The sequence below is a fragment of the Balaenoptera musculus genome, chromosome 12 (genome assembly GCF_009873245.2).
Source record: "Balaenoptera musculus isolate JJ_BM4_2016_0621 chromosome 12, mBalMus1.pri.v3, whole genome shotgun sequence".
Classification (NCBI taxonomy): domain Eukaryota; kingdom Metazoa; phylum Chordata; class Mammalia; order Artiodactyla; family Balaenopteridae; genus Balaenoptera; species Balaenoptera musculus.
In genome coordinates, this window is record NC_045796.1 from 27,053,813 (window position 1) to 27,080,128 (window position 26,316).

General features: G+C 39.1%; 1 protein-coding gene across 1 annotated transcript; it reads left to right on the plus strand.

The window, feature by feature from the left end:
• Nucleotides 1-205: 205 nt before the first annotated feature.
• Nucleotides 206-20,304, plus strand: IFNGR1 (interferon gamma receptor 1). Its single transcript, XM_036871448.1, has 7 exons — nucleotides 206-450; nucleotides 9,974-10,088; nucleotides 10,778-10,941; nucleotides 12,137-12,309; nucleotides 14,222-14,411; nucleotides 16,894-17,021; nucleotides 19,191-20,304. Exons 1-7 carry the CDS (start codon nucleotides 267-269, stop codon nucleotides 19,743-19,745), a joined length of 1,509 nt encoding a protein of 502 aa, XP_036727343.1. The 5' UTR covers nucleotides 206-266; the 3' UTR covers nucleotides 19,746-20,304.
• The last annotated feature ends 6,012 nt before the right edge of the window (nucleotides 20,305-26,316 follow it).

Consider the following 26,316-nt stretch of genomic DNA (forward strand, 5'->3'; position numbering starts at 1 on the left):
CCATTGTAGTCCTCCTCCCCTCCCAGGCTCCGCTCCCCAGGGCACCTCCGCCACCCCGCGCGTGCTAACTACCACGCGCAGGCCTGCCTCCGCGCCCCGCCTCCGCGCCCCGGCCCCGCCTCCGCGCCCCGGCCCCGCCTCCGCGCCCCGGCCCCGCCTACCCCGCTCTGGCCCCGCCTCTCGTCCAGGCTGGCGTCCCAGTCCTGGTCGCGGCTTCGCTGTGCGCGCCCCACTTTCCCGTCCACGCTCCGCCTCCCGCTGGCGGGATGGTCTGCGGTGGAGGAAATGACGCAGGGCCTAGGCTCGAGGGCCGCGCCTGGGGCTGCCCGCAGTTCTGGGCAGCACCCGAGTCGGTCCGGAGCAGCATGGCTCTCTTCCTTTTCCTCGTCCTTATCGTGCAGGCCGGAAGCTGGGCTGAGATGGGCGCCGCGGATCAGAAGCTGTCCTCGGGTATTGTTGCTCGCGGCAGCGCCGCGACCGGGTGGGGACGGGAGGGGAGGGAGGAAACCCCACCGGCCAGGAACCCTCCCCCCCGCGGAGGAGCCGCGTCCGCATTTGTCCTCGACGCCCGCATTTGTCGTTGACGCCCGGTGGCTTCGGGTCCTAAGGGGGCGGCCGCCGGGAAGGCGACGCAGGGTTTCCGCGGTTTGCAGCCTTCACTTCCCTTTCTCTGGCCCCTTACGTGGTTACCAAAACAACAAAACACGTTCTCTTAATTAATTTTTAAATAAGTGAGTGTCCTGGTCAGCAGTTGTACACTGTGGCCACAGCTCATGACTTAAATATTCGTAATCCTTAGAAGTTCTTTAGCCAGCTGAGAATTATGAAAAGGCAGTAAACTGCTTCTTACGTGTAAATCTGGAAGTGGTCCAGTGCGTGCACTCACGAGCCCATTTGTCAGACAGTAGGTCTCTCCGCATACCCTAGTTCCTCGTTTATCTCCGCCTGCTTTTTGAGATTTTCCAGGAAACATGATGAGAACATGTTTTTCCTAAAGCTAGGTATAATGATAATTAAGAGCTCCAGTGAAATCAGTAGTTTTTCTGCAAAAGGGATAAACCTAGATTATCAGAAAACCGGACAGTCTTGAGTGTCTTCTCTGTGCAGGCAGTTAGCAGCTGCCTGGAAGGAGTCAGGGAGACCCAGCCTCCTTTACCCTTGGCAAACTCTGGGTCTGCACCTCTGTGTTACGACTTCCTCAGTGACATTTGTTAGATGTGCTCCATTCATATCCAGCTCTCCTTTGGCTTGCCGTTTAGAAGTCAAGCAAACAAATAGTTAAGTCATTCCTTGAAAAAGAAATTGTGCCAGGTGTTGGGAATACAAAAATGGGAGTTATTTAGTTTCTGCCTTCAAGGATCGTGATTTTATAGCTAACAGTTATCAGGCACTGTTGTAAGTTCTTATCACACCATTTCCCAAAAGTCCTATAAAGTAGGTGCTGTTGTATCTCCAAATATGGCTGAGAAACTGAGGCACAGAGAGGTCTAACCAAGTTGCTGCTATTCACTGGGGAGCTTGGCAGTTGGGTTCCAGAGTCCAAGTTCTTAACTCTGCACTCTGCCATTACCTGGGGCAAGTTAGTCATCCGCAAGGGCAGCTGCAGTCCTTTGTGATAAGAGCTTGAACTTACACATAGTTTACTGGAAAGCAGGATATGGGCATCTGGCTCTGAGCAGGGGACTCAGGAAAGGCTTCACAAAGAAGATGACCCCAGAGTTGGAACTGGAGGTGCAGAGAGACTTGTGTGTGCAGAGGAAGGGCTGTGAAACAGCAGGTTGAACTAGTGGAATAACTTAAGCATTTTATTGTACAGTACGTGTGTGAGGATATAAGGGGAGAAAGGGTATGTGGAGAGGTAGGAACCAATTAATGAAGTGCCTTGTCATGTGTAACAGCAAAGGACAGAAACACAGCTTTGGCTCACTTAGACAAAAAGAGGAATTTATTGGCTCAGAGAATCCAAGTGAGAGTTAAACAGAAAGGTACAGATGCCAGCTGGGCCTCAGGAAGATGAACCAGGAACTCAAAAGTGCCCAGACCCTCCATTTCTTACTACTGACTCTGAGTGTTGGCAGTCTTCTCGACTTGGCAGGAATCATGGATGTTGACAGCTTTTGGGTTTTGACATCTTGCAGCTTCCTCCACTGTAACCAGATCCTGGAAGAAGGCTCTGATTTGCCTAGCTTGGGGCAGACGCCAGCTTGCATGGGAAGCATATTGTTACAGGTGGTGGCAGTAGGAGACTTCCCAGAAGAAGAGCAATAATGTTCCTGAAAGAAGTACAGGTGCTTAGCCAGCAAAATCACAGGCTCACTCTCCCTTGCTCAAGTCAGTGGGCAGCCATGGGGTTATTTTAAGGAGATAAATGATTTCATGCAGGATCAGATAGGCCATTTAGAAAGACCATTCATCTTACCGAATAGTTTGGCGGTAGACTCAAAGGAGGGAGGTCACTTAGGAGCCTGCTGCTTAAGTCTGGGAGGAGACCATGGGAAGAGGCAGTTTAAATGGAGAAGAAGAAATTAGAAGACAGAGTCAGCATAACTTGGTGATTCACTGGATGTGGGAAGAGAGGAAGAGGGTGACTGAAGTTCCTGGCTAGGGCAGAGCATTAAACCAAGTGCACGGCCCTTCCTTCTGAGTACAGAGCCCTCCTGAGCATGGGGCCCCTCGTGAGTACACAGTTCGTATGTCCTTGAAGCCGGCCCTGGGAGTAGGATTGCCTGCCTTCCCCCCACAGGAAGATCTTCTGTGACTTCTGTACGCCAGCATTTTATAAACACAGGTGTCAGCTACCTTCTTCCAGTTTGTTCTTCCACCCTGGGTATTATCTGAAGAGCATATGCTTTAGCACAGGGGCGGGGCTCTTAACTCACCTTCTCCACTTGGTTATCAACTCTTCATTCTCCAACTTTAGGTAATGCTCTGGGTGTGTTGAAATTTTTCATTATTTTCTTTGGAATCTATATGTTTTCCAGAGATTCAAAATACTTAAATCAGTGCATTTCAATTATATTTATTGAAGAGGGTATTAATAATAGTTTTTTCATTTTATTCTGATTCATGATTTGTATGGATTTTTGAAAGATCCACCTTTTGCTTCTATATAAAAGAAACCCTAAAGAATTGAAGAGGAAAATAACCCCTTTAAAGAGCTGTCTTATACAGTTTGGCAGCAATAGCGCAATTGTTGTATGAGCTAAATGGATAATTTATGGTTCCATTTTAATGGACGAAGAATCAGAATGAAAGATGAACCAGAATTAAATGAGTTCCTGACAAGAAGGAATGAGTTTACTTGTAATTTTCTTATTAAGGGAGTGTATTTTAGATTATCCCAGTACTATTCAATAGATATCCATTTCAATCATGTCCATTCTAAATAAATAATTTAATACATTGTTCAGATTTTGCAGTGCCATCATGTGATTGTGATGGTATGATAAATCAGGCAAAATTACTTGAAGCAAATGCTTGTGATGTCATCAGAAAACAATTATCTCCAGTTCCTATTATATATGGAGCTTATTTTCCCCATTTTTTATTAAACTATCATAGAAATGATGCTTAAGCAGCTTTTGTTAATTAAAACCAACAAAACTTTCCACATTGTCAAGTCTTTAAGTAGCTTCTCTAAGCCTTTTTTCTCTTTTTGGTAAATATTACCTCCCGCCTAGGATGGTTTTGGTGCTTAACTGAGATAATGCGTAACAAAGTTGAGCTCGTAGCTTGTCGTGTAGTAAAGTTTAATATATGTTGGTGACTATCATTCAATTATGTGCATCATTATTTTCACAAATATATTTTTAAATATTAAATTGTTTTAGTTATGAATGAGAAATTGTGTCAGCTTTTAAAAAAACAAACTCATCCAGATCAATATGAGAAATTTAAAGTAAGCTCAGCAGCTAACTCCTTCCACCTATTTCCTGTTCTTCATAGACTGAAAAGGCCTCTTTAGTTTTTTCAGTTCCTAAACTATTTCTCAACTTAGAATGCATTAGTCCAAAAGGGAATTAGTCTTGAGAAATGACTTCTCTCGGGGACTAGGTGGATCTGGTTCAATTAGAACTTATTGGCCTGCCAAGCAAACCCAGCTAATGAAACTGAATAAACAGAAACAATAATAGAACCCTGCATTTCAGATCAGAAAAGTGGCTGGGAAGAAATTTTTTGGATAAGCCCTAACTTGGTGATTTGAGTGAAAGATCTGGGGGGATTTTAGTTAATTATGGGTTCAGTGTAAGCCACTATTTGATATGCCCATCTCTTTAAAAAAAAAGAAAGGAGGAAAAGTATTTCATTCACATCAGTTGCATTACTTCTGGACCCCACATTTTAAGAAAGAGAGAGTGAGTGGTAAAACGTGAAGACAGTCAGGAGGAAGAGAAGACTGCAGGGATACTAGGGGTGTTGACCCGGCTAAGGAGCTATCATATGGAAGGTGAAATAGTCCTGAAATATTTTAGATGTCCTCACTTGAACCCTTAGTTCTGGTACTCTTTTTCTGAAGGTACAAGGAAATAACAGAAGGAAGTAGAAAAAGGACCATTTTTCCATTAGTTTCACGAAGTGATGGATATGATTCATTTCAAAGCCCCAAAATATTGATATGTTTCAGTTTTAAAACTTTTATGAATGCTTGAAACACCATGTGCAAGAATTCTTAAATGTCTTTATTCATCTTAAGTCTAGAGGACGCTGCTACTTGCTAAGAGAAAAAGTTGGAAAGCATTAAGAAAAAGTTATTTTATCAGCACTATAAAACCATTCAGTAGATAGATCATAATCATAAATATATCTGAAAAAAATGCCAAAGTCCGGATTTGATGTTTTTCACTTTTTCTGCCTGGATTTCTCATGCCACTTCTCATTTTGCAGTGTAAGAAGAGACCTTTGTGAAAACGTCCATGGCCCCTCATCTTTAACACGAGGAAGTTGTTAGCTCTTTTCTCTGAGAGTTGCTTATTCAGTAAAGGGTCTGGATGCTTTAATTTAGAGCGTTTGTTTTTGAGTTGTAGTGTCAGATGACCTAGAATCCTCCAAAACGATTTAATTACTGGCCCGTGTATCCTTACTTCTTTATGCTTCTCAGTTTGTCCTTCCCATAGAGAGGTTGGTGAGCAGATAGTCACATGGTGTCTACAGAGTACAGAGCTCTGTTTGGCCTTATATGTACACATCTTTTATTTAGTCTTCGAATGCTATTGTGTAAAAATCGGTGAACTACTGTGGCTGTGCCTCTTCCAGTAGAGGCACAGATACTTTTGGTGGTTATGGGACGGAGCACAGGAGGCAGCCCATGCTTCTGTCACCGTCCATGCAGAGGAAACCTGGAAATGTCTGTAGCTGTTTGCTTACCCTTCTGCTGCCTTCCCCGGTAATTATTACAGAGCTGTTCCGGCTGCTGCTTTGGGGGCTTCCGTGACATCTCCATTGCCGCATCCAGCGGCACTGCTTCACCAGTTGCTGATCTTCATATGTCTTTTCTGTTCTCTACCTTGGTCTTTTTTCATATTTATCACCAGGAAGCAGTTAGTTGTAACCAGAACTCTCCTTTTTGTCTGCATTGTGCTTAAAACGTTATGAAGAGTGATTCTTCTTTCCTTTGTTTGGTTTTGTTTAATTCTCAGCTGCTAGTTCCTAGAGGAGTTCTGGGAAGCAGATCTTCAAAGAGCTAAAGTGTACTCTGGGTAGGATGCAGATATAATGCTCCAAATAGCTCTGAACCCATTTCCAAAAACAACATGTGTTACAGAAAACTGTCGGCATTTTTAAGAGATAGGGAAATTTGCAAGCTTATTCTACTTCATGAAATACTCTAGTAGGATCTTTTCTTTAACTGCACACTCTCTTGCTATTTCTACATACATTTTTATTGACATAGAGTAAATTTTTTATGAATAGAAGTTTGCTGTAAGCCTCAATTATTTATCTGAATATGTAGCCATGTAAACTTTAGGTTATAAAATTCTGAAACTTAAGAAAACGAGTTACTCATGTCAATTTATCATGAGATTTTAGCAAAGGTGACAAAGGCAGATGTCTAATAACCGCATGGTTTCTCTTCTGGTAGCGTTAAAACCACAGGTTACATCCTTTGGTGTCAATATTCAAAAGTTTCTCCTATAATCTAGTAGTAATTTCTATTTGCTGGTTCCATTGAAACCTCTTCTACCACCTGTCTTGATTGCTTTGGAAGCTGTGGTTTAAGTCCTTATCCTAGTCTAACCATGTCAAGCTTTCACTTAAATTATGGGAAATATCACCTGACTCACACGAAAAACTAATCTAATGTAGCACAAGTCTACTGCTGTTTGTATTTTATAATGTATGATTCAGTAACCTCTTAAATTTAAATGCACTTTATTTGATATTCTAGAATACAGATTGATTTCTGTATGCCTTTTCCTCAAATGCAGAAATTAATCTCAGATTGAGTACATACAGTTAAAATGTCATTCCTATTGGGAATAATTTTTTTAAAGGGGGCTTAAAAGGAAGTGAAGAACTTCACTGGAAATGAGAAAGAGGATCCTTGTTACACAGTAGCAGGAAGCTTAGCAACACCATCACCTTCAGTAGCAGGGAAAGCAGGAAATGTGCCTGGTGAGCCCAGTGGCCTAGTGAAGGAGGTTTCCAAGCAGATTGAAGGTGCCATGTGGTTTCTTCTTGTTTCTTGTAAAATATAAGATTAGAGAGAGTAATCAAGGGAAGGACTGTTAAACAAAAAGAAACCAGGACCTGATGGTTTGTAAATTCTCAGCCACGAGAGAAGCAAAAGATGCTAAAATTAAGAAATGGCTTCTGAGGGAAGTTCTGATTCATTATGAGTTTGCTTAACATCAGTTACCTCTCTTTTTTGTCTAGTTGCAAAATTATATTTGTATGTGTGATTATTATTTGATACCAATGTTGAATTGAACCTGGAGGGGGGTGCCTTAATTTCCTCCTCAACCATAGAATGTAAGCTGTTTGAGATGGTTGTTTCTGAAGTTGAGGTGCAAACACACCATAGGAAAAGGAACCCTGTTAAGGAGACCTTAGTCTACCAGGCTGTGTATGGCCATGGGAACTCCACCAAAACCAGGGCTAAATCTGGCAAGACCAGTGCTTCCTGACTCACCTGCAAGGGAATTGCTTAGAGAACCAAAGACGATAAGTACCAGCAGCCACCAGCAGTATTCCAGAAAGAAAGAGTAAGTAGAAAAATGGTAGACGTCTCATCACTGGCTGCAGAGCAAAGGGCATGTTGTACCTACTGAGTACTTGAATCTGAGACATCCTTCCAGCTTCATAATCTCAGCCTTCAGGCACAAATTGTTTTGCTGCTTTGGTGAGTCATATGGAAGTTAGACATTTCAGCAGTAACCAAAGCTATTCGCTGAGTGGGAAACATACAATGTACTGGTTTATCAAAAAAATTCTGTTTTATTTAATTTATCTATTTATTTATTTTTTTTTATTGAAGTATAATTGACAATATTATATTAGCTTCAAGTGTATAGCATAGTGATTCAGTATTTTTATAGATTATACTCCATTTAAAGTTATTATAGAATATTGGCTATATTCCTTGTGTTGTACAGTATACTCTTGTAGCTTATTTATTTTAGACATAGTTTATGCCTCTTAATCCCCTACTCCTATCTTGCCCCCCCCCCCCACCACTGGTAATCACTGGTTTGTTCTCTATATCTGTGAGCCTGTTTCTGTTTTGTTACAGTCTGCCATTTGTTCTTAGATTGCACATACAAGTGATAACATATAGTATTTGTCTTTCTCTGACTCATTTCACTAATACCGTCTAGGTCCATCCATGTTGTTGCAAATGGCAAAATTTCATTCGTTCTGTTTATGACTGAGTAGTATTCCATTGTGTGTATATACACCATATCTTCTTTATCCATTTATCCATTGATGGGCACGTGAGTTACTTCCGTATCGTGGCTATTGTAAATAATGCTGCTATGAACATTGGGGTGCATGTATCTTTTCAAGTTAGTGTTTTCGTTTTCTTCAGATATATAAGGAGGGGTGGGATTGTTGGGTCATATGGTAGCTCTATTTTTAGTTTTTTGAGGAACCTTCTTACTGTTCTCCACAGTGGCTGCACCCATTTACATTCCCACCAACAGTGCAAGAGGCTTCCCTTTTCTGCACACCCTCTGCAGCATTTATTGTTTATAGATTTTTTGATGATGGCCATTCTGACTGGTGTGAGATGATTTCTTATTGCATTCTGTTTTTAAATTAGTTTTTCCTCCTAAATAAAAAAGATTCCTAAAATTATAATAAAGCAGGGTTTCTCAGTGTTTGGCACTGATGGCATTTTGGACTGCCAAAATGTGGAAAGCTATCCTGTGCATTATCGGATATCAGCAGCATCCCTAGTCTCTATCCTTTAGAGGCCGGTAGCACCCCACCACTAACAGCCAGTTAGGAGAACCAAAAATGTCTCCAACAGTGCCAGCTGTCCATGGGGGACAAAATCACCCCTTGTGGAAAACCACTGATGTAAAGGAAAAAATAATCAGAAAAAAGGGAAAAAATGGCAGTAGAATCTAATTGTCCTTTTGTCCATATAACTCTTGATCCATGTTCTGCTTTGAAACGATAATACAGATGCTAAATAGTTGTAAATTAAGACAATGTACCAGTTCGGGTTCAAATATTGGAATTTTTATTTTGGGAAAAAATATAGTAGGTGTTTTCTTCAACAGTAAGCAAACATCCTATGTGTGTGAAATTAACACCTCACTTGACAGGTGAGGAATTCTGAAGTAACTCTTTAGTAGTATAGCAAGGAAAGAACCCAGATTTCTTAATAGCCAACCCAGGGAATATTTTTCTTATTAGAGCAGTCTACTAGGTGTAAACATAAGTGATCATCATTATCGTCTGGGATACTTTAAAAAAGTATAAACTTTTGGCTGTCTTTGAATTTTTTAGGATGATAAGTTATGTTTCGAAGCCACTGCACCTGACCACATTGCTATTCATTTATTTATTTTAGTTGTATAAGCACATCATGTTTAGTGGAGGTTTCCAGATAGATAGGATTGAATAAGCTTAAATTTCGGGTCATATTGCTAACTCTGTCTATACCTTCATGTTCATTCATGAAGAAGGGAAGGAAAGGAGGGAAAGAAAGGGAGAGAGAGAGGAAGGGAGGAGATGTGTGTGTGTTCAGTGTTTTAAGGGGTGGTGAACAGTAACCTTTTACACTTGAGCAGGGGAAAAAAATAGCTGCTTTTAGTAACTAGATTATGGTCATTGTAGTGTTTGATTATAAGGTGTTAAAATGACTTCTGCCTGTTCTCTTGTGTAACACTTTCATATCTTATCAACAAACATTTTCTAAATTGGTTTAAAAGAGCAAAAGCAGGAAGAAATACGGGGTATGTTTTGAAAAAAGCCCTGCACACTCAGAGAGCAAAATGTTGATGAAACTGGAATGCCTGATGGCTCCGTCAGGCAATTGTTAGGCATCTATTGCTGTGCTAGAGGACAGGTAGTAAAAGTGTGTAATAGTACTGGCTGGAGGGTTGAGAGCCCAGGTAGTATTTTAGAGTGAAATTGACCATCCCTCTTGTAGCCAGTTCTTCTCTAGACGTTGAATACAGTCTGTGGTATCAAATATAGAAAATTCTAGTGATTAAATGAATTGAGGATTATTATTGCAACAGGCAGTGCAGTTATTTATAAAAACTCCTCAGACATTCTAGGAATTTATTGCTCGTACTATATTTGTGTTCCCCTTGCATTACAGTGTTGTTTCAGTAATTTAAAATGAATCCAAACGCTTCTATACATTTTTAAATAAAATTAATTTTTAGAAATACCTTAATTTAAATAAATTTTTTATCTATTCTGGTGAATTCTTCAAGTACATATTTGGCTAATTTGGCTTCTTATATTGAGGTTTTCTAATGTTAATGTTAGCTTCTTACATCCATCCATCTTACAGTGCCGACACCAACCAATCTTAGAATTGAGGCCTATAACTTGAATACTGTTCTATTTTGGGATTACCCAATTATGCTGCGGAGCCCTGTGTTTACCGTACAGGTGATGACCTATAGGTGAGTGTCACTCTTTTATCTTTTTCATTCTGTTTTTGCCCAGGTCCTTTCATGTTTCATGACTTGTTTCCTTCCATCATTGTTCCTTCCCATGTGGCAGTACTTCCTGAACTGCTTATAGACTTCCAGAAGTAATAAGGATGCAAATTAGTTCTTTTCAGAATACTTCCTGCCATTTAGTTCTTCTTCCTGTCAGAATTGACGTAGAGGAGTATCACTAACTTCTGACATTTTAAGGCGTGACAAATAAAGGTTACAGTTCTGTATTAAAAACAGGGAAGTCCTCTTACTTCCTATAGTGTATATACTGTCGAATAGAAAGAAAAATTTCAAAAAATTTTTTGACAAGTGTTAGGAGTGATTGTAATATGTTGGATTCTGTAATTAAGTAATGACTCAATGAAATCGATTTGTTTAAAGAACAGATTTTTAAAAATTACATGTGGAATGTGGTTTGTGCAGGTCTTATTTTGAATTGAGCCTCTTCATTGTAAATTAATTTACTATAGACCTTCTAACCAAAGAGTAAAGGTTTCCTACTTTGTCTAGCTTCTCCATCCTATTCTTATTCAACTCTTTCTACCAGCTCCATGCTATGAATGAAAAGCAAAGCACAGACAGAGATGGTTCAAGTTTATGTATTAACAATAAAAGTTACCTTTGTGTTTCTTTGTTCTTCTTCATTTTAGGGACGGGCAGTGGATTGATGCCTGCAATACCTCCCATCATTCTTGTAATATCTTTTCCATAATTGATGATCCATCAAGCCCTCTCTGGGCTAGAGTTAAAGCTAGGCTTGGACAAGAGGAGTCAGTCTATGCACAGTCAAGAGAATTTATTTTATGCAAAGAAGGTGAGTGGAATGTATACATGTCTAAATTTTAATCTTATGCATGTCTTCTGTATATATTTGCTTTTATAAGCAGTTGCTAATAATTATCAGAATGCCCCAGAAACATTTGGAGGAATTTAGGGAGTTCCTGTCTTCTCTTCTCCCAAGCCCCACAAAATAGGGCTAAGAGGCTCCCCTCACTTTGCCCCTTCTAAGCTGTGACACTTCCACCCCATGCAAGTGTGGGTCTGGAATCTGCACCCCTTCCCCTCTTCTGTCCTCTGTCACTCCTCCCTTAGTCGCGTTCACTGAGGACTGTGAGAGCTGCTCTCCGTCTTCCCCTCTACCTTAAGTCCTCAAGGCCTGTGGGAATTTTAATACCAATTTAATACATTAAAAATTTTAGAGTTCCATAATCGCCTTCATCCTAGTTCAGCTTCAGCCCCCACCTTGGTTCTGCTCCTTCTTTTTGGATCGTGCCTACTTTGTCTCTTCTACAGGCCCCTCCTCTACTTGCCCTTGAAGTAGTTTTCTTCCCCAGAGTCCATGCTTTTGTCACCTGATAATTATACCCTCTATATGTCAGATTTTTCCCACACAGATTTATCAAGGGCATACTATGTGCCAGAAAGTATGCTAGTTCCTGAGGATACATTGGTGAGTAAAAACAGACCTGCCTGGCGCACAGTAGGTGTGCAATGAATACGTGAAGAATAGATAAATGGTTCACCTACAAGGTTCCAGACATCAAAGACATATAGTAAATATTTGTGGAATCAGTGAATATCTAGTTCTGATTTTCATAATAAAAATTGAATGTATTTAGCAAACTTTTATAGAGCCTTCATTCCAGATATCCATAGGCATTGGAAATACAAAGAGATTCAGTGAAGATTCAAAGATAACTAAAATGCCTTTTCTGAAACGTTTTTTAGAGAACATTTTCTGTTTTCTGTTTAATGTTTTTTAATCTACAGAAGCAAAGATAAAGGAAAAATAACTTCATAGAGCTTCTATTATGTCAAGGCTTTTTACCAAGATTCACTAAGGACAGTTAAAATATCTTCTAGATATCTGTGGAATGATTTAAATGTGGTCCTGCTTTAGAACAACAAGAACAAAAAGAGTAGGTTGATTGATTGAGTTTTGGTAGTGATACGTAATACACTGAATTTCCAAGGCTGGTACAAATTCTACTCCTTTTTTGTCCCCTCAGGGAAAATTGGACCACCTAAACTGGGTATCAGAAAGAAGGAAGACCAAATCATTGTTGATATATTTCACCCTTTAATTACGGTAAATGAAAACGAACCAGAAGCCATATATGATGATGAAAATACTTGTTATACATTCACGTACAATGTGTTTGTGAGAATAAATGGAAGTGAGGTATGTTTCTATTTCATCTTTTTCAAAATGGAAATTTTTCTGTTGCTAGCATAAGTTGTTTCTATATGTGGTGTAATGAAAGTGGAATGTTCATGAATATTCAGGCAAGACTCATGGATCATAAGTTTTACTAAGAAAAAAGAAATATATGAATGCTGCTGAAGGGAATCAGTACTGGTGGTAATCTTTAACACTGGCCATGTGAAAACATTTTAAGTTTTTCTTTGCCTCTTTTAACAGCATGGTCCTAATCTAGGATATTAACCTGTGTTTTTCCGTTTCTCCACTGGTAAGATGAGGATAGTTTTAATCTTTTCTTCCTCATCGGTAGTTATGTAGCGATGTGAAATAATATGAAGCTCTAATTGGAATCTTTGTTTTTGAAAGAAAACACTAACAGTACTACTGTGGGATATGATTACATTCTAGCACTGGTGTGCAGACGACACTTTGACTAGACTTTTTCTGTTCCAACCATTCTCCACAGCACTGCCATTCCTTTATTTAACAATATTTGTTAAGCACATGCCCGGTGCCTTCTAGGCACCAGGAGATAGCAGTGAACAGTACAGACAAAAAAACTCCAGTGATAAGTACTGTGGAGAACAACAAAGCAGAGAAGAGGGCTGGGCAGTAGTGATTTTCAGCAGGGTGGCCAGGCCTCACTGGGAAGTGTTAACTGGAGCCAGGGCTGGAGGAGGTTAGGAGGTGAACTCTGTGGATGTATGTGGGAAGAGGGTATCAGGCAGAGCCTGGCAGTAGCGCCCAGGCATGTGAAGGGAGCAGCAAGGCTGGCTAGAGCGCGGGGGCAGATGAGGTCGGAGAGTTCACTAGGTGCCACTTCTCTAACGGCTTTGGAGGGATTTGACTCTTATTCTCAGTAAGACATTGTGCCTCTGGAAAGATTTAAGCAGAAAAATGACATCTGATTTAGGTTTTAAAACATCACTTTGGTTGGTAGCTGAGATGTCTTTCTAAAGTGCAAATCTGACCATATTACTTCACTGCTTAAAACTCTTTAACAAATCCCCATCAGCTACAAAATAATATCTAAATCCTCTTCCATGGCATGGCCTGCAAGGCCTTCATGATTTGGCCTCTTGCATCATTTCCAGCTACCTGTCTCCCCATTCCTTCCACCTTCATTTTCATTTGTGCTTTGGTGAACTGCTTGTTGTTCTTAGTTTCCTGCAGGTACACTGCTCTTTCACAGAATGCCCTTCTCCACCTTTTCTACTTTGGAAAATTTCTACTCATTCTTCAGTATTCAGCTGGCATACCATCTCTCCTTCGAAATCTTTTCTGACAAGGTGGACTGTTTCCTCTTCTCTGGTCTGGTTATTCCTTGTTCCATAGAGTGGTCCTCTTGGAGTACTTGTTACTCTTACATTTCTTTCTTATCTCTCTTCCACACTCTATCGTAAGTTATTTGAGGTCAGGCACCACTGCCCTACCTTTGTGTTCTCAGGCCGTAGCACAGTGATCCGTGCACCGTGGCTGGTTGAATGAATGATCAACTCCCAGAGATTACTTCAATCCCTTCTGTGTATCACTGCCAAGAGATACAGCCTTTGCATAATACCTATGTTGTTCTTACCATGAGATGCTTTTCTCTCTCACCAGCTAAGTTTCTAGCACTAGAGGAACAGGACTAATGAACATTTGTTGGTTTGACAACTAAGAGTTTTAAATTCATAATCTCTATTTTAATTTTTAAATTTATTATCTCTATAAAGAACATTTTAATGGATATATAGCACCATGCCATGCTGAAGTAACAAATTGACTTATTGTTTGATATCAACACTATTTTCAGACATGTTCAACATTCATCATATTGAATGGTTGATTTTTTTCTTTCCAAATTAAAAGGAGTCATGCATTTTCATTGTTTTTTTTTTCCTCTTTCCAGACCACAGATAAAATGTACATAAAGAAAGAAGATGATTGTAACGAGACTCAGTGCTTCTTAAGTATTCCTGTGTCCTCGCTGAACTCTGAGTACTGTGTTTCCGCAGAAGGAGTCTCAGAAATGTGGGCTGTTACAACTGAGAAGTCGGAAGAACTTTGTATTACCGTTTTTGATAATAACAGCACAGGAGGTAAGTTCTTGCCATTTTTTCCTAAATATAGGGAGTGATCACTAAAATAGGGTAATGTAAAAAGAGGCAATTTGTAATTTCAATAAATCTCTGCTCTTTTAAAAAATACTCAGTAGTTCTATTCTTCAGAGAAGTTCAAAATTAAAAATAAGACCATTTTTCAGGCATTAAGAGATACAAAGCAACCAATTTAGAAAGCCATGTGATGACCTTTTGACCCAGGAAAGAAAAAATATAACAAAAACATAAAACCATGTGCATAAATGTCTGCATTTCAGGATTATGCATAATGATATAAGTCAATTTATTACTCCAATATAACAAGTTGTTATATATCCATTAAAATGTTCTTTATGAGGACAGTAAGTTTAAAAACTAAAAGCAGCAATGTTCATTGACTAAAATTGTGTCATATGTGAACTGGACAAGCACTGGAAATTAACATCCAAAAATAAATATAGATAGCTTTAAATGTGGATTGTAGGTCAATTGTATAACACATTTTAAAATCATTATTTTTATTTTATTATTTCTTGTGTGTGTGAGGGGGATACATATGATAGAACTTCAGAACTGGCATTCTCATTTGGCAGGTACCTTAACAAAAATTTGGACTTTTTTTCCATGGTATGAAATTTAAATGTTCATTATAGATAATTTATGAAATATAAAAAGCCAGAAGGAAACAAAATGATCTGTAGTTCTAAATTACAGACACTCAGTTGCTCACAGTTTGGTGGTTTTTTCCCATCCTGTTTTTTCTTCTGCTGTGTAGCCTTGATCATATTATGTAGTTATGTAACTTTGTATACTGCTCTAAGCATATGCTATAAATATTTTTCCGTGTTATTTTACATACTTTATTAATATTATTTTTAATATCTCTAGAACATTTTATTATGAAGATCATATTTATTTAATGTTCCTCAATTTTTGGACTTTTGATTACTTGTAGATTTTTCTCTATGATAAATCATGCTTTGGTGATTGTCTTTGGGTGTATATATAATTTTTTTGATTGCTCAGATGTTTTTAGAACATATTTTCTAGGTTAAAAAAGTGTACAAAAAATAACACAGTACAAATTTCTTTTTGAAGAATGGAAATCTAGGCTGAAGAATCAGACCAAACACCTAAAATTAATACTAAAAACTTTTAGGCCATTATATGAGGGTTTCAAATAGGTGACTTAAAATAATGCAGTGCATTTAATACCAGTTTGTGTTATACTATTTGGAGTAAGAAAATCCTAATTCATGCATAAAATTTGAAATAATGCAAATGCCCCAGATTTATTAAAAAAAAAAAATCCTGAGTTACAAACTGGGCTGATATTGTGTCCACATGATGGCACCATCGTGGCTCATAAGCAGCATTCCCTACCTGCCTGCTCAGTGCTTCTAAGCAACGTGCCAGTGTTGCTTATGGGGTTATTTTATCTTTTCCTATTGTAATAATTTTTTTCACCTCCTGTAACAGGTGTGATAGAGGCATTTATTTGAGTAACTTCCAGAGTCATTATTAGAATAGAAATTAAAGGTAATAAAATGCTATGAAGGAGGGCAAACACCACCACAATATGTAGAGTACTGTTAATTTGTTTTGTTTGTTTGTTTGTTTTTGGATTTGTTTGGTTTTTTTTTTTTGGCCATACCACACGGCATATGGGATCTTAGTTCCCCGACCAGGGATCGAACCCGCGCCTCACCCTTCTGCAGTGGAAGCACGGAGTCTTAACCACTGGACCACCAGGGAAGTCCCGAGTACTGTTAATTTGGAAGAGAGGACTATGGAAAAAAAAATATTGAAAATTGTGCTGTGAAAATAAAAAGCAGCATTAGAGAAAAATATACAACCGTGATTATAGATGTTTGTGCTCTGAAACGGATCTTCCCAATTTTATATTATTCGTTGTATCTGGTTTTCATTCAGTGGGAATTTATTCCTGTTCAACTTTCCTGTGTGCGTGTGTGTGTGTGTGTGTGTGTGTGTGTGTGTATACACATCTGTGTATTTTTATAAGTTTTTGTAATCTTTAACAATTTAAGAATTCAGAAGGGTGGGACTAAATTATTTTAAGAGTTAGAGACATTGCCAGAATTTATTTCTAAAGAGATATATTTAAAATTTTTTTCTTTTGCCTCTTCAACTGAGAGAAAAGTGTAACTCTAGAAACACTCTGTATTTGGGGCTGTAAGGAAATTGTTATGAAAAAGTTATTTTAGCCACATCATATCATGACAGTGTAGTCACAGAAAGTTTAGAATCTCAAAGCTGGGAAGAATCATGTTGGTATCCAGGACAGGTACGTAATTTTTTACTCATCTCTCCTGACTTCCATGTCAGTGTTCTTTAAAACTCTGACCATTTAATTACCTGATATGTAAATCTGTTAAAGAATAGCACTAAGACTTTCTAACTATTTGATGGATATAGCAGTGTTCCATTGTAATTCTAATTTGTGATTTTTCCCTTTTCTTAGATCCTGTTTGGATTCCAATTGTTGCTGCTTTACTACTCTTTCTAGTACTTGCCCTGGTAGCTGTATGTTGTCTCGTTAAGAAGATGAATCCATTTAAGAGAGAAAACATCATGTTACCCAAATCCTTGGTAATATATTTAAATATTTTTTCTTTAATTATATACAGTTGGCCCTTGAACAACACAGATTTGAACTGTGTGGGTCCACTTATACTTGAATTTTTTTCAATGAATATTCTGGAAATTTTTTTTGAGATTTGTGAGAATTTGAAAAAACTCTCAGACAAACCACATAGCCGAGAAATACTGAAAAAATTAAGAAAAAGTTAGGTATGTTATGAATGTATAAAATAGATGTAGATACGAATATAATATGCAGTATATGTGTGAATTGACCATTTATGTTATCAGTAAGGCTTCTGGCCAACAGCAGGCTATTAGTAGTTAAGTTTTTGGAGAGTCAAAAGTCATATGTGGGTTTTTTGACTCCATAGGCACTCAGTGCCCTTAACCCTTGTATTGCTTAAGGGTCAAATGTACACTAAAATGTTAATTTGAAATTTTTGATAATTCTTTTTTTTTTTTAATTTTTATTTATTTATTTATTTATTTATGGTTGTGTTGGGTCTTCGTTTCTGTGCGAGGGCTTTCTCTAGTTGCGGCAAGTGGGGGCCGCTCTTCATCGCGGTGCGCGGGCCTCTCATTATCGCGGCCTTTCTTGTTGCGGAGCACAGGCTCCAGACGCACAGGCTCAGTAATTGTGGCTCACGGGCCCAGTTGCTCCGCAGCATGTGGGATCTTCCCAGACCAGGGCTCGAACCCGTGTCCCCTGCATTGGCAGGCAGATTCTCAACCACTGCGCCACCAGGGAAGCCCCGATAATTCTTAAAATTTGTTTTTTAAAGTAGAATGATGTTCAGCAGTATGTCACCTATCATAAATAACTCAATCTTCCACACATCCAAAACTACATATTTTTTACTATGCACTATGCTTCTTTATGCATGGGGCAGAGGCATAGTGAGACAGTGCTAAGGAGCTTAAAGTCTAGTGGGAAAAAAAAGATAAGTATTCAATGGTTGTCCGGTGTGATAGGTTCAAAGATAGACGTTTATATACGTGCCAGTGAGGACTTCTTTTCTTCTACCTTTGCAGGGTAGGGTTAGTCATGGCTTTTCCAGAGGCAGTGATGCCTGAACAGTCTTGAGGGACAGATAGGAGTTTACCCAGATACTAAGGGACAGTGTGTGCTAAGGCCCAGTGTCAGGAAAGCGTGGCTTTTGAAAATCTGCAAATACAGAAACTCTTCATGGTGGTTAGAGGGTAGAAGGAAAGATGACCCAACAGTGAGTCTAAACAAGAAGTGTGACATTTTAATGCCTAACATTTAAAAGTCTTTGTCTGATGAAAAGAACATTTAAAAGTATCAGAATGATAACTATTTAAATCAAATATGACAGGCAAAATATCTGTGATATGCAAAGGGCATATTTAAATTTGTTATGGAAACATTATCTTTAAGTAGAGGGGTTAAGAACTATCAATAGTTAGTAGACAATTCACCTATGAATTATAATATTCTTACTACTAGTAGTTAAGCACAAACCAACCTTGCAGTATGCTATGTTACACCCACTAGAGAAGGAAAAATAAACCTGAATATCCATTAGTACCTTGTAATAAAACTGGTATATGCTGGCAAAAAGTAATTATAGCCCCGAGGGGAAGGTAAGCATACAGTGGGTGTACAGAGTAGTAGCATCCTAAACATGCCACACTCTTAGATCTAGTAATTCCTCTCTTAAGAATTAATTCTTAAGATAATTTCATAAATAAAAAGATGTATAGAAATATTCACTTCAGCATGTTCTATAAATGGTGAAAATTGGAACACCTTAATACTTAGTATTAGAGAGATTATTTAACCATCAGTGTAAAATTACTGAGCCCATGAAGATTAGAATTATGAAGACAAATGGTGAAATACTACGTAAAATAAGTAACTGCACTCCCATTACAAATGTAACATGCATACATGTCGAAGGTAGTACACAAAAAGCAACATATGTTGGTGAGATAGTGACTTTCTAAAAATTCTAAAATATTGTTTTTAATCTTAATATATTTCCATTAAAAAGAAAGAAAAGGCAACTATCAGATTCTATTACACTGTTATCCTAAATATGCCATTCAGTTGTATATTTAGTTAACCATTACCATTAGACCATTTTTCTTTTGAGGATGAGCACTTATGTTTAATAAATTATTATTTTTAATCACTGATTTCTCTTCCCCTAGCTGTCTGTGGTAAAAAGTGCCTCTTCAGAGACAAAATCTGAATCAAAATATATATCGCCCATCACCTACCAACCAATTGCCATAGAAAATGAGCAGCTCTCTCCGGGGACAATTTCAAACGTGCATACTGAGGACAATCCAGGAAAAGCAGAACATGGAGAAGATCTTTCTAGTGAAACAGAAGTGGTGATCACTGAAGAAAATATTTCGGACTTGACCCCTGGTAGCTCTCTGACCCCAGTAAAGGGAGAAAATTCTATCCATGCAAGCAGTAACCAGTCTGAAACCTGCAGCATCACTTTAAATGTGTATCACTCCAGAAATGGTTCTGATAGTGGCCTTGTGGTATCGGACAACTGCCCTGACTCAGAATTTCCCCCAAGTAATAAAACTGAAATAAAGACAGAAGGACAAGAGTCCATAACGCTGAGAAACACTACCACCTCCTTTGGTTATGACAAACCCCATGTGTTAGTGGATCTGCTTGTAGATGAAGGTGGTAAAGAGTCCTTGATTGGTTATAGACCTACAGCAGATTCCAAAGAGTTTTCGTAAGATCAACCAAGGTCACCAACTTGGAAGGATCTGCTTTTCCTGAACAGTTTTTCTGCTTTGATTTCATGAAAAGGTCATGATTTCAGAAATTGTGTCGTCTCGATATTAATCAAATGGAATGTCATGGTTTGGATAAAAGTGTAAAGAGCCTGTTTGACACTGTCACTTTTGGTCGGAAAACTGCAGTCTTTAAAAAAAAAACAAAAACCACTGTCACATGTGAACCTTTCCATCTAGATTTGTGAACAGTAACAGTGAACGGTCTCTAATAACCCTGCTTCCTATAATGGTAGGTGTTACCCCCAGGGTCCTTTGTAACCACTTCAAGAGACAAAATGGATTTTTTCCTTTCTGTGCCTCAGCATGGTATTTGTTTTTGGAAGTTTATGTATATAGTCTTTTCTAATACTTTCAGAAAAAACATGAATGCTTTTCAAAATTGTACTTAAAATTGAATTGAAATCAATAGTGTTAATAGAGTGTGTAAATAAAAACATGTATATATTTTTTATGGAACATTGCATTTAAGGATTTTTATAATAAAGTAACTTCAAAGTTCATTTTTGTATTCATTTATTCAGAGTTAACTAGAATATTTTTTATTCATTTGCTTCTTTCCATCCGTTAATGTTATAGAATCATTTTCTAATTATTCATCTCTAATCTTTAAAATAGTCCTAAAAATAGCCTAGTCTTTAAAAATGGTCCTTTTATATCTGTATCTTAATATTTAGCAATCAGTGTGCAGAACACACAAGCTGTGTGTCCCAAGCTGTTTGGGGGGGGAAGCAGAGATTTAGCTGTAGAGGGTGTAGAGTGAGAAGTCTCTAGCATAAAGATGGTGGTCAGAACCACAGGAGTGGCTGAGGAAGAGCTAAGTAGCATGTGGCGTGGAGCGAGAATCTCCAACCAGAGGCAAACCAAGAGTTTATATACCACATAAAAGTTCTTGGGAATTACTAAGAGGATAGGAATTTTAAGACTCAAATGAATTAACTGACTAAAAAAAAATGTTAAATACAAATTACATGAGTAAATTAACAAGCCATGGAAACAATATTTCTCCGCATTTAAAAGTGCAAATTGAAACGAGTTGCTGGTTTATTAGTGGGAAAAAAGTACTAGTATACTCATTTGGGGGACAGTGTCTTATGAATTGCTTTTTAAGCTGATGTAAGAGTACACATAACATCCCATAAAAATCCATATCCTTTACAGAATCTCATCTCTATTGTAGGAAAATTATAAAGTATAAATTTTTAAGGTAAATGAAAAATGTAGACATTAGAATGGGAAAAAGCAAAAATATGAAAATAATGGATATAGCCAAGGATAAGGTGATAGTTACCACTCTTCATAAGAATGGTAATAGGTATTACCACCAAATGTAAACAGAGTACCTGTTCTTTTTACCCTAGCTAATTCTGATAACAATCTTTTTCATTGCTCCCAGTCTTTATAGAAAAAATACTTAATGCCTTCATTTGCATTTCTTTCATAATTAGTAAAGTTGGGCATATTTTATATATTAGGCGTTTATACTTCTGTGACAACTAAAGTTGTCCTTTGTCCATTTCTTTCTGGGCTGTGTACATCTTTTTTTATTGACTGTATCCTTTGTCTGCCATGAGTTACACATTTATTTTATAATTTCTTGCCTTTCACCCAAGTCTTACTACGTAGATGTTTAAAACGTTTATAAAGTCAAATTCATTTTTCCTTTCATTCTTAAGAAAACTCCCTTTCCCAAGAAGATAAAAATTTTCACCCATGTTTTCTTCTATTTGGGAGTCATTGTTTGTTTCATTTCTACTTTTAATTCTTTTATCCATCTAGTTTCTTTTTTTTTCATATAAGGCATGAGATAGGGATTCAGCTTTATTATCTTGGTTTCTAGGGCTGCCATAATAATTACCACAAACTTGGGTGGCTTAAAACAACAGAAGTTTATTCCCTCACATTTTGGAGACCGGGCCAAGTTCTGTCTGACAGCTCCCTGGAAAGGTCCTTTCTTGCCTCTTACCAGCTTCTGGGGGTTGCTGGCAACACTTGGCATTCCTTGACTTGTAGATGCATTGTTCTAATCTCTGCCTCTCTTAGCACATTCTTCCCTATGTGTCTCTGTGTCCAAGTCTCTCTTTATAAAAACACTAGCCATTGGATTAGGGCCCACTCTAATCCAGTAAAACCTCATTTTAATTTGATTAGATCTGCAAACAGGTTATTTCCACACAAGATCACAATCATAATTACGAAGGGTTACAACTTAACATATCTTTTTAGGACACACAATTCAACTCATCATCTATTTTCCCCTTATAAATTACTCAGTTGTCCCAACACTACTTATTAAAACATCCAACTTTTCTGTGCTGATTTCAAATGTCAGATTTGTCATATGCTGATTCTCAGTATTCCTGGGACTGCTCATTGTTTTGTATCCATACCACATTGTTTTAATTCTTACAGCTTTCTACTGGGGTTGTTTTACCTTGTGAGCCCCTCAATACTTTCGGTCAGTGTTCACTGCTCATGTTTCTCACAAATGATTGTTCTTTCAGGTGAGCGGTAGAAATTTTTCCCAAGTTTACCCCAAAATTTGGAGGTCCTTTAGGGATTTTTATTAACCTGCATTGACTTTGTACAATGTTTAGGAATAAATAGCACTTTCCAAATTTGATGTTCTGCAAGAATGGCGTATTGAATAGAGTATTTCTCTATTCAAGTCTTATATCCCTCAGAGTTTTATGCTTCCTACAGGTGTATGGCATTTCTTACATTTAGTCCTTGATACTTTGTGTTGCTGATGGCAGTATAATCTTGCATTATGACTTCTAAATGACTGTATGTAAGAAAACTATTGTTACAGATTGTTTTTAATCCAGCCAACATCTGAACTTTTTTTTTTAATGAAGTTTCAGTTGATTGTCTGGTTTTCCCAGTACACAACTGTGTCGTCTGTAAGTATCATCTTGCCTTCTTGTTGCCAATAATATACTTTGTATTTTATTCCCTTGTCTTCAAACTTTGATAAATTGGAATAGTCTATTTCTCTAGAGCAACATACCTACTAAATCGGTCAAAAGCTGGTGACTGTGGGTAAATCACTTAGCCTCATGGGAGTTGGATTAAACTCTCTCTACCTTTGGCTCTAAGAATCAGTGTTTCCATTTACATTAACTAATAAGGGGATCCTCTTCCTGACACAGTTCTGATTCTTAAACTAATTTTTCCCCTAAATTATTACTGCTTTCCAAAAACTCGTGCCATTGCATCATCATTTCATGCCAAGTTAAATTGTCTAAGATTACTGCCTGTGTCACCTTTAGGATACTGGATTTTATGCCTAAGAAGAGTATAAACGGATGACTTAGATCATCAATCCCAGCTTCGTTTGTTTGGTGACTAGTTAGCTTCATTTATGAGGTGCAGGACTTACTCTACATTCTCCCCTTCTATGCCTCTACATTCTCCCCTTCTATGCCTCTACATTCTCCCCTTCTATGCCTCTACATTCTCCCCTTCTATGCCTCTACATTCTCCCCTTCTATGCCTCTACATTCTGGAGCTTGGACTCTTTTGGTCACTAGAGCTACCAGCTGGGAATGAATGAACAAACAAAAACAGATGTATAATTATTGAACTGTTTTCAAAAATATCCACCTCGTCTCACCTTTACAACACCCCATGAGGAGGAATTGCTGTCCGCATTTAAGGTGAGGAATCCATCAGATTAAGAGACTTACCCAGTAAGTGGCGGAAAGGGGAGTCTGCTTCCAGTGCTTTCCCCAGTAAATCTCAGCTGCCGGCTGGTGGTTATTCACGTGTTTAGTGGTAGAGAGATCTTAGAGTAGAGATGTTACCTGGGATGTTTAACCTGTGTTCAGAGACTCTAAAAGTAGAAATATTTTAGAAATAGTTAAAAACTAAAGGGGAGGAATTAAGCAGATAGAGGAAGGTAAATTACCTATGGTAAATTTATAAATTATCTGTGCCAACAAGAGATGGAAAGAGGATTGCTGGCTTGCACTGAGATCCCCATTAAAGATTAATGTTTAGGTTTGAGGGGATACTTCGAGATTCTCTAGAAAATTCTGTAACCTGGGAGCTGAGGAGTAAACAACAATGGACACTTATTGAGTCCTGACTATGTGCCAGGCACTATGCTGAGAGCTTCACTCGTGCTACCTCATTGCTAAAATCCCAGAGTACCTATATTTGATAAATGAAGAAACTAAGGCTTGGAGAGGAAGAGTAACTTCCACTTGCCACATAATGCAAAGCCATTTCTTCAAAATGAGGAGAGTGGTGACGGATTGCCAGACTAGCTGCTCCAGGAAGGAGAGGGAATCTAGAGCACCACTGAGTGGAGGATGGACTTGGCCCTTCTCTCCTGCTGGTAGGGGCTCAAGAACAGCATGTCGCACACAATGGGTAGGGCAAGGCCTGTGGCAACAGGCGTCACTGATTCTAACCCACCCTAGGTTAGAGCTTATGGCTGGAGAAGAGGCGTACTAAATGTAAACTCTCAGTGATGGATCAATTTCAAATGATGATGTGGTCTAAGAAATCTCTTCTTTCAGCCGACATTTATTCAGCACCTACTAACAGCCAAGCACACACGGTGCTCCCTAGTCCCGAATATGTGTAGGGCAGTGGTTCATTAAGGGCAGGGGCTCTGAAGTCAGAGCACTTGAGTTAGAACCCCAACTTTGCTTCTCACCGAGTGATTCCTTCTCTTTGTCCCAGTTTACTATGAAGCAGCGGTAATAACAGTACTTAGCACATAGTAAGTATGGTCAGGAGATCATCTCATAGAGCCTTTAGTGCAGAACTTGGCCCATGGCAAGCACTTCATAAAAATGAGCTACCCTAGGGGTGGGAAGGAATCACCAATTAAATCATCAAATTCTTAGTTAGAAACAAACTGACAGATGTAATGAAGAGTAAGCACAGGGTGCAGCTGGAGCACGACAAGGGGACCAAGTTTGGAGACTGGGGATCAGGTCAGGCTCTTGAGGAGGTGGCATTGAAGCCTCAAAAGGGTGGTGGGTGCAGGGAGAGTGAATTGAGAAGAAACTTCCAAAACTAAGGGACAACACGTGTGGGATCCTGAGCTGCAAACATTATTTTTTTCCTCTTTAAATGTACATGTTATTCTTAATTCAGTTCCTTTCTCTCCCATTTCAAACTGTCCTTTTGTTCTTAGAGTTCAGCAGTGCTGTCAGGCAGAGTCAAGTGTGGCCACTTACAGGCAAAAGATAAATGGCTTCTGTTGGGCACTGCTTCAGACGAGGAACAACCGAAATGTTCCCATCCCAATCGCCTTCATAGTGACATTTTATGATTACAGATGTTCTCTGCTCAAAACCTTCCAGTGGCTTCCCCTTCCCTCAGAATGCATCCAAAGACCTTGCCGTGGCGTCCAGGGCCTTTGGCTCAGGCCCCTGCGTGCTCCCGGCCTCACGGTCAGTGCTTGGCACCTCACTCCCTCCCCCGACCAGCCACAGGGCCACCGCTCTTTCACCTGAGCGCTGTTCTCCCCTCTCTTAGGTTATGCAGGGCTCCCTGCCTCACCCAACTCAGGCCTCTGCTCACGTGTCACCTGCTCAGGGAGGCCTCCCCTCCCCCATCTGCAGCAGCATCCTCCTGGCTGCACTCCCCTGCACCCCGCTTTGTCTCCATAGCGCTGGCCGTGGCCTAAGTAGTCACGTGTCTGTTCCTTGTCTGCCTCGTACACGCAGATGCTAGGATGTCAGCTCCACGAGAGGAAGAACTTGTCTGATCCACTGTAATATTTCCAGAATTTAGGACGGTGCCCGTCACACAGCAAGTGCTCAAAAAACATTTGTTGACTAAGTGAATTGTCTACACAATCACTTCTATTTGGCTTATCATTATGTCCATGTCAGTTTTACTCCTCTTGCAGCAGTTAAAAATGTGTGTGTGTGTGTGTGTGTGTGTGTGTGTGTGTGTGTGTGTGTGTGTGTGTATGGAGAGTGAAAGAGAGAGAGAGAAGTCTGTTTCTGTGATTCCAGAAAATTTGAGAACTTCCACAGAATCACGGAAGTTCTTGCAAGCCAGAACTGAGTCAATAAAATATGGCATAAATGTGCGGAATTATAGTCAGATGCTAAGAAAAGCTAGACAATTTGCAAAACTAACAAACAAAAAAACAGCTCTTTTTTTTTTAATGGATTTGTACCTGCTATTATTTTTTTGTTTAGATACCATGCGTATGCAAATGGGCATAAATCTTTTTTTTAATTAATTAATTGATTTATTTATTTAATTTTTGGCTGCATTGGGTCTTCGTTGCTGTGCGCAGGCTTTCTCTAGTTGCAGCCAGCGGGGGCCACTCTTTGTTGCTGTGCGCGGGCTTCTCATTGCGGTGGCTACTCTTGTTGCTGAGCAACAGCTCTAGGCGTGCAGGCTTCAGTAGTTGTGGCATGCAGGCTCAGTAGTTGTGGCTCACGGGCTCTAGAGCACAGGCTCAGTAGCTGTGGCCCACAGGTTTAGCTGCTCGACCAGGGATCGAACCCGTGTCCCCTGCATTGGCAGGCGGCTTCTT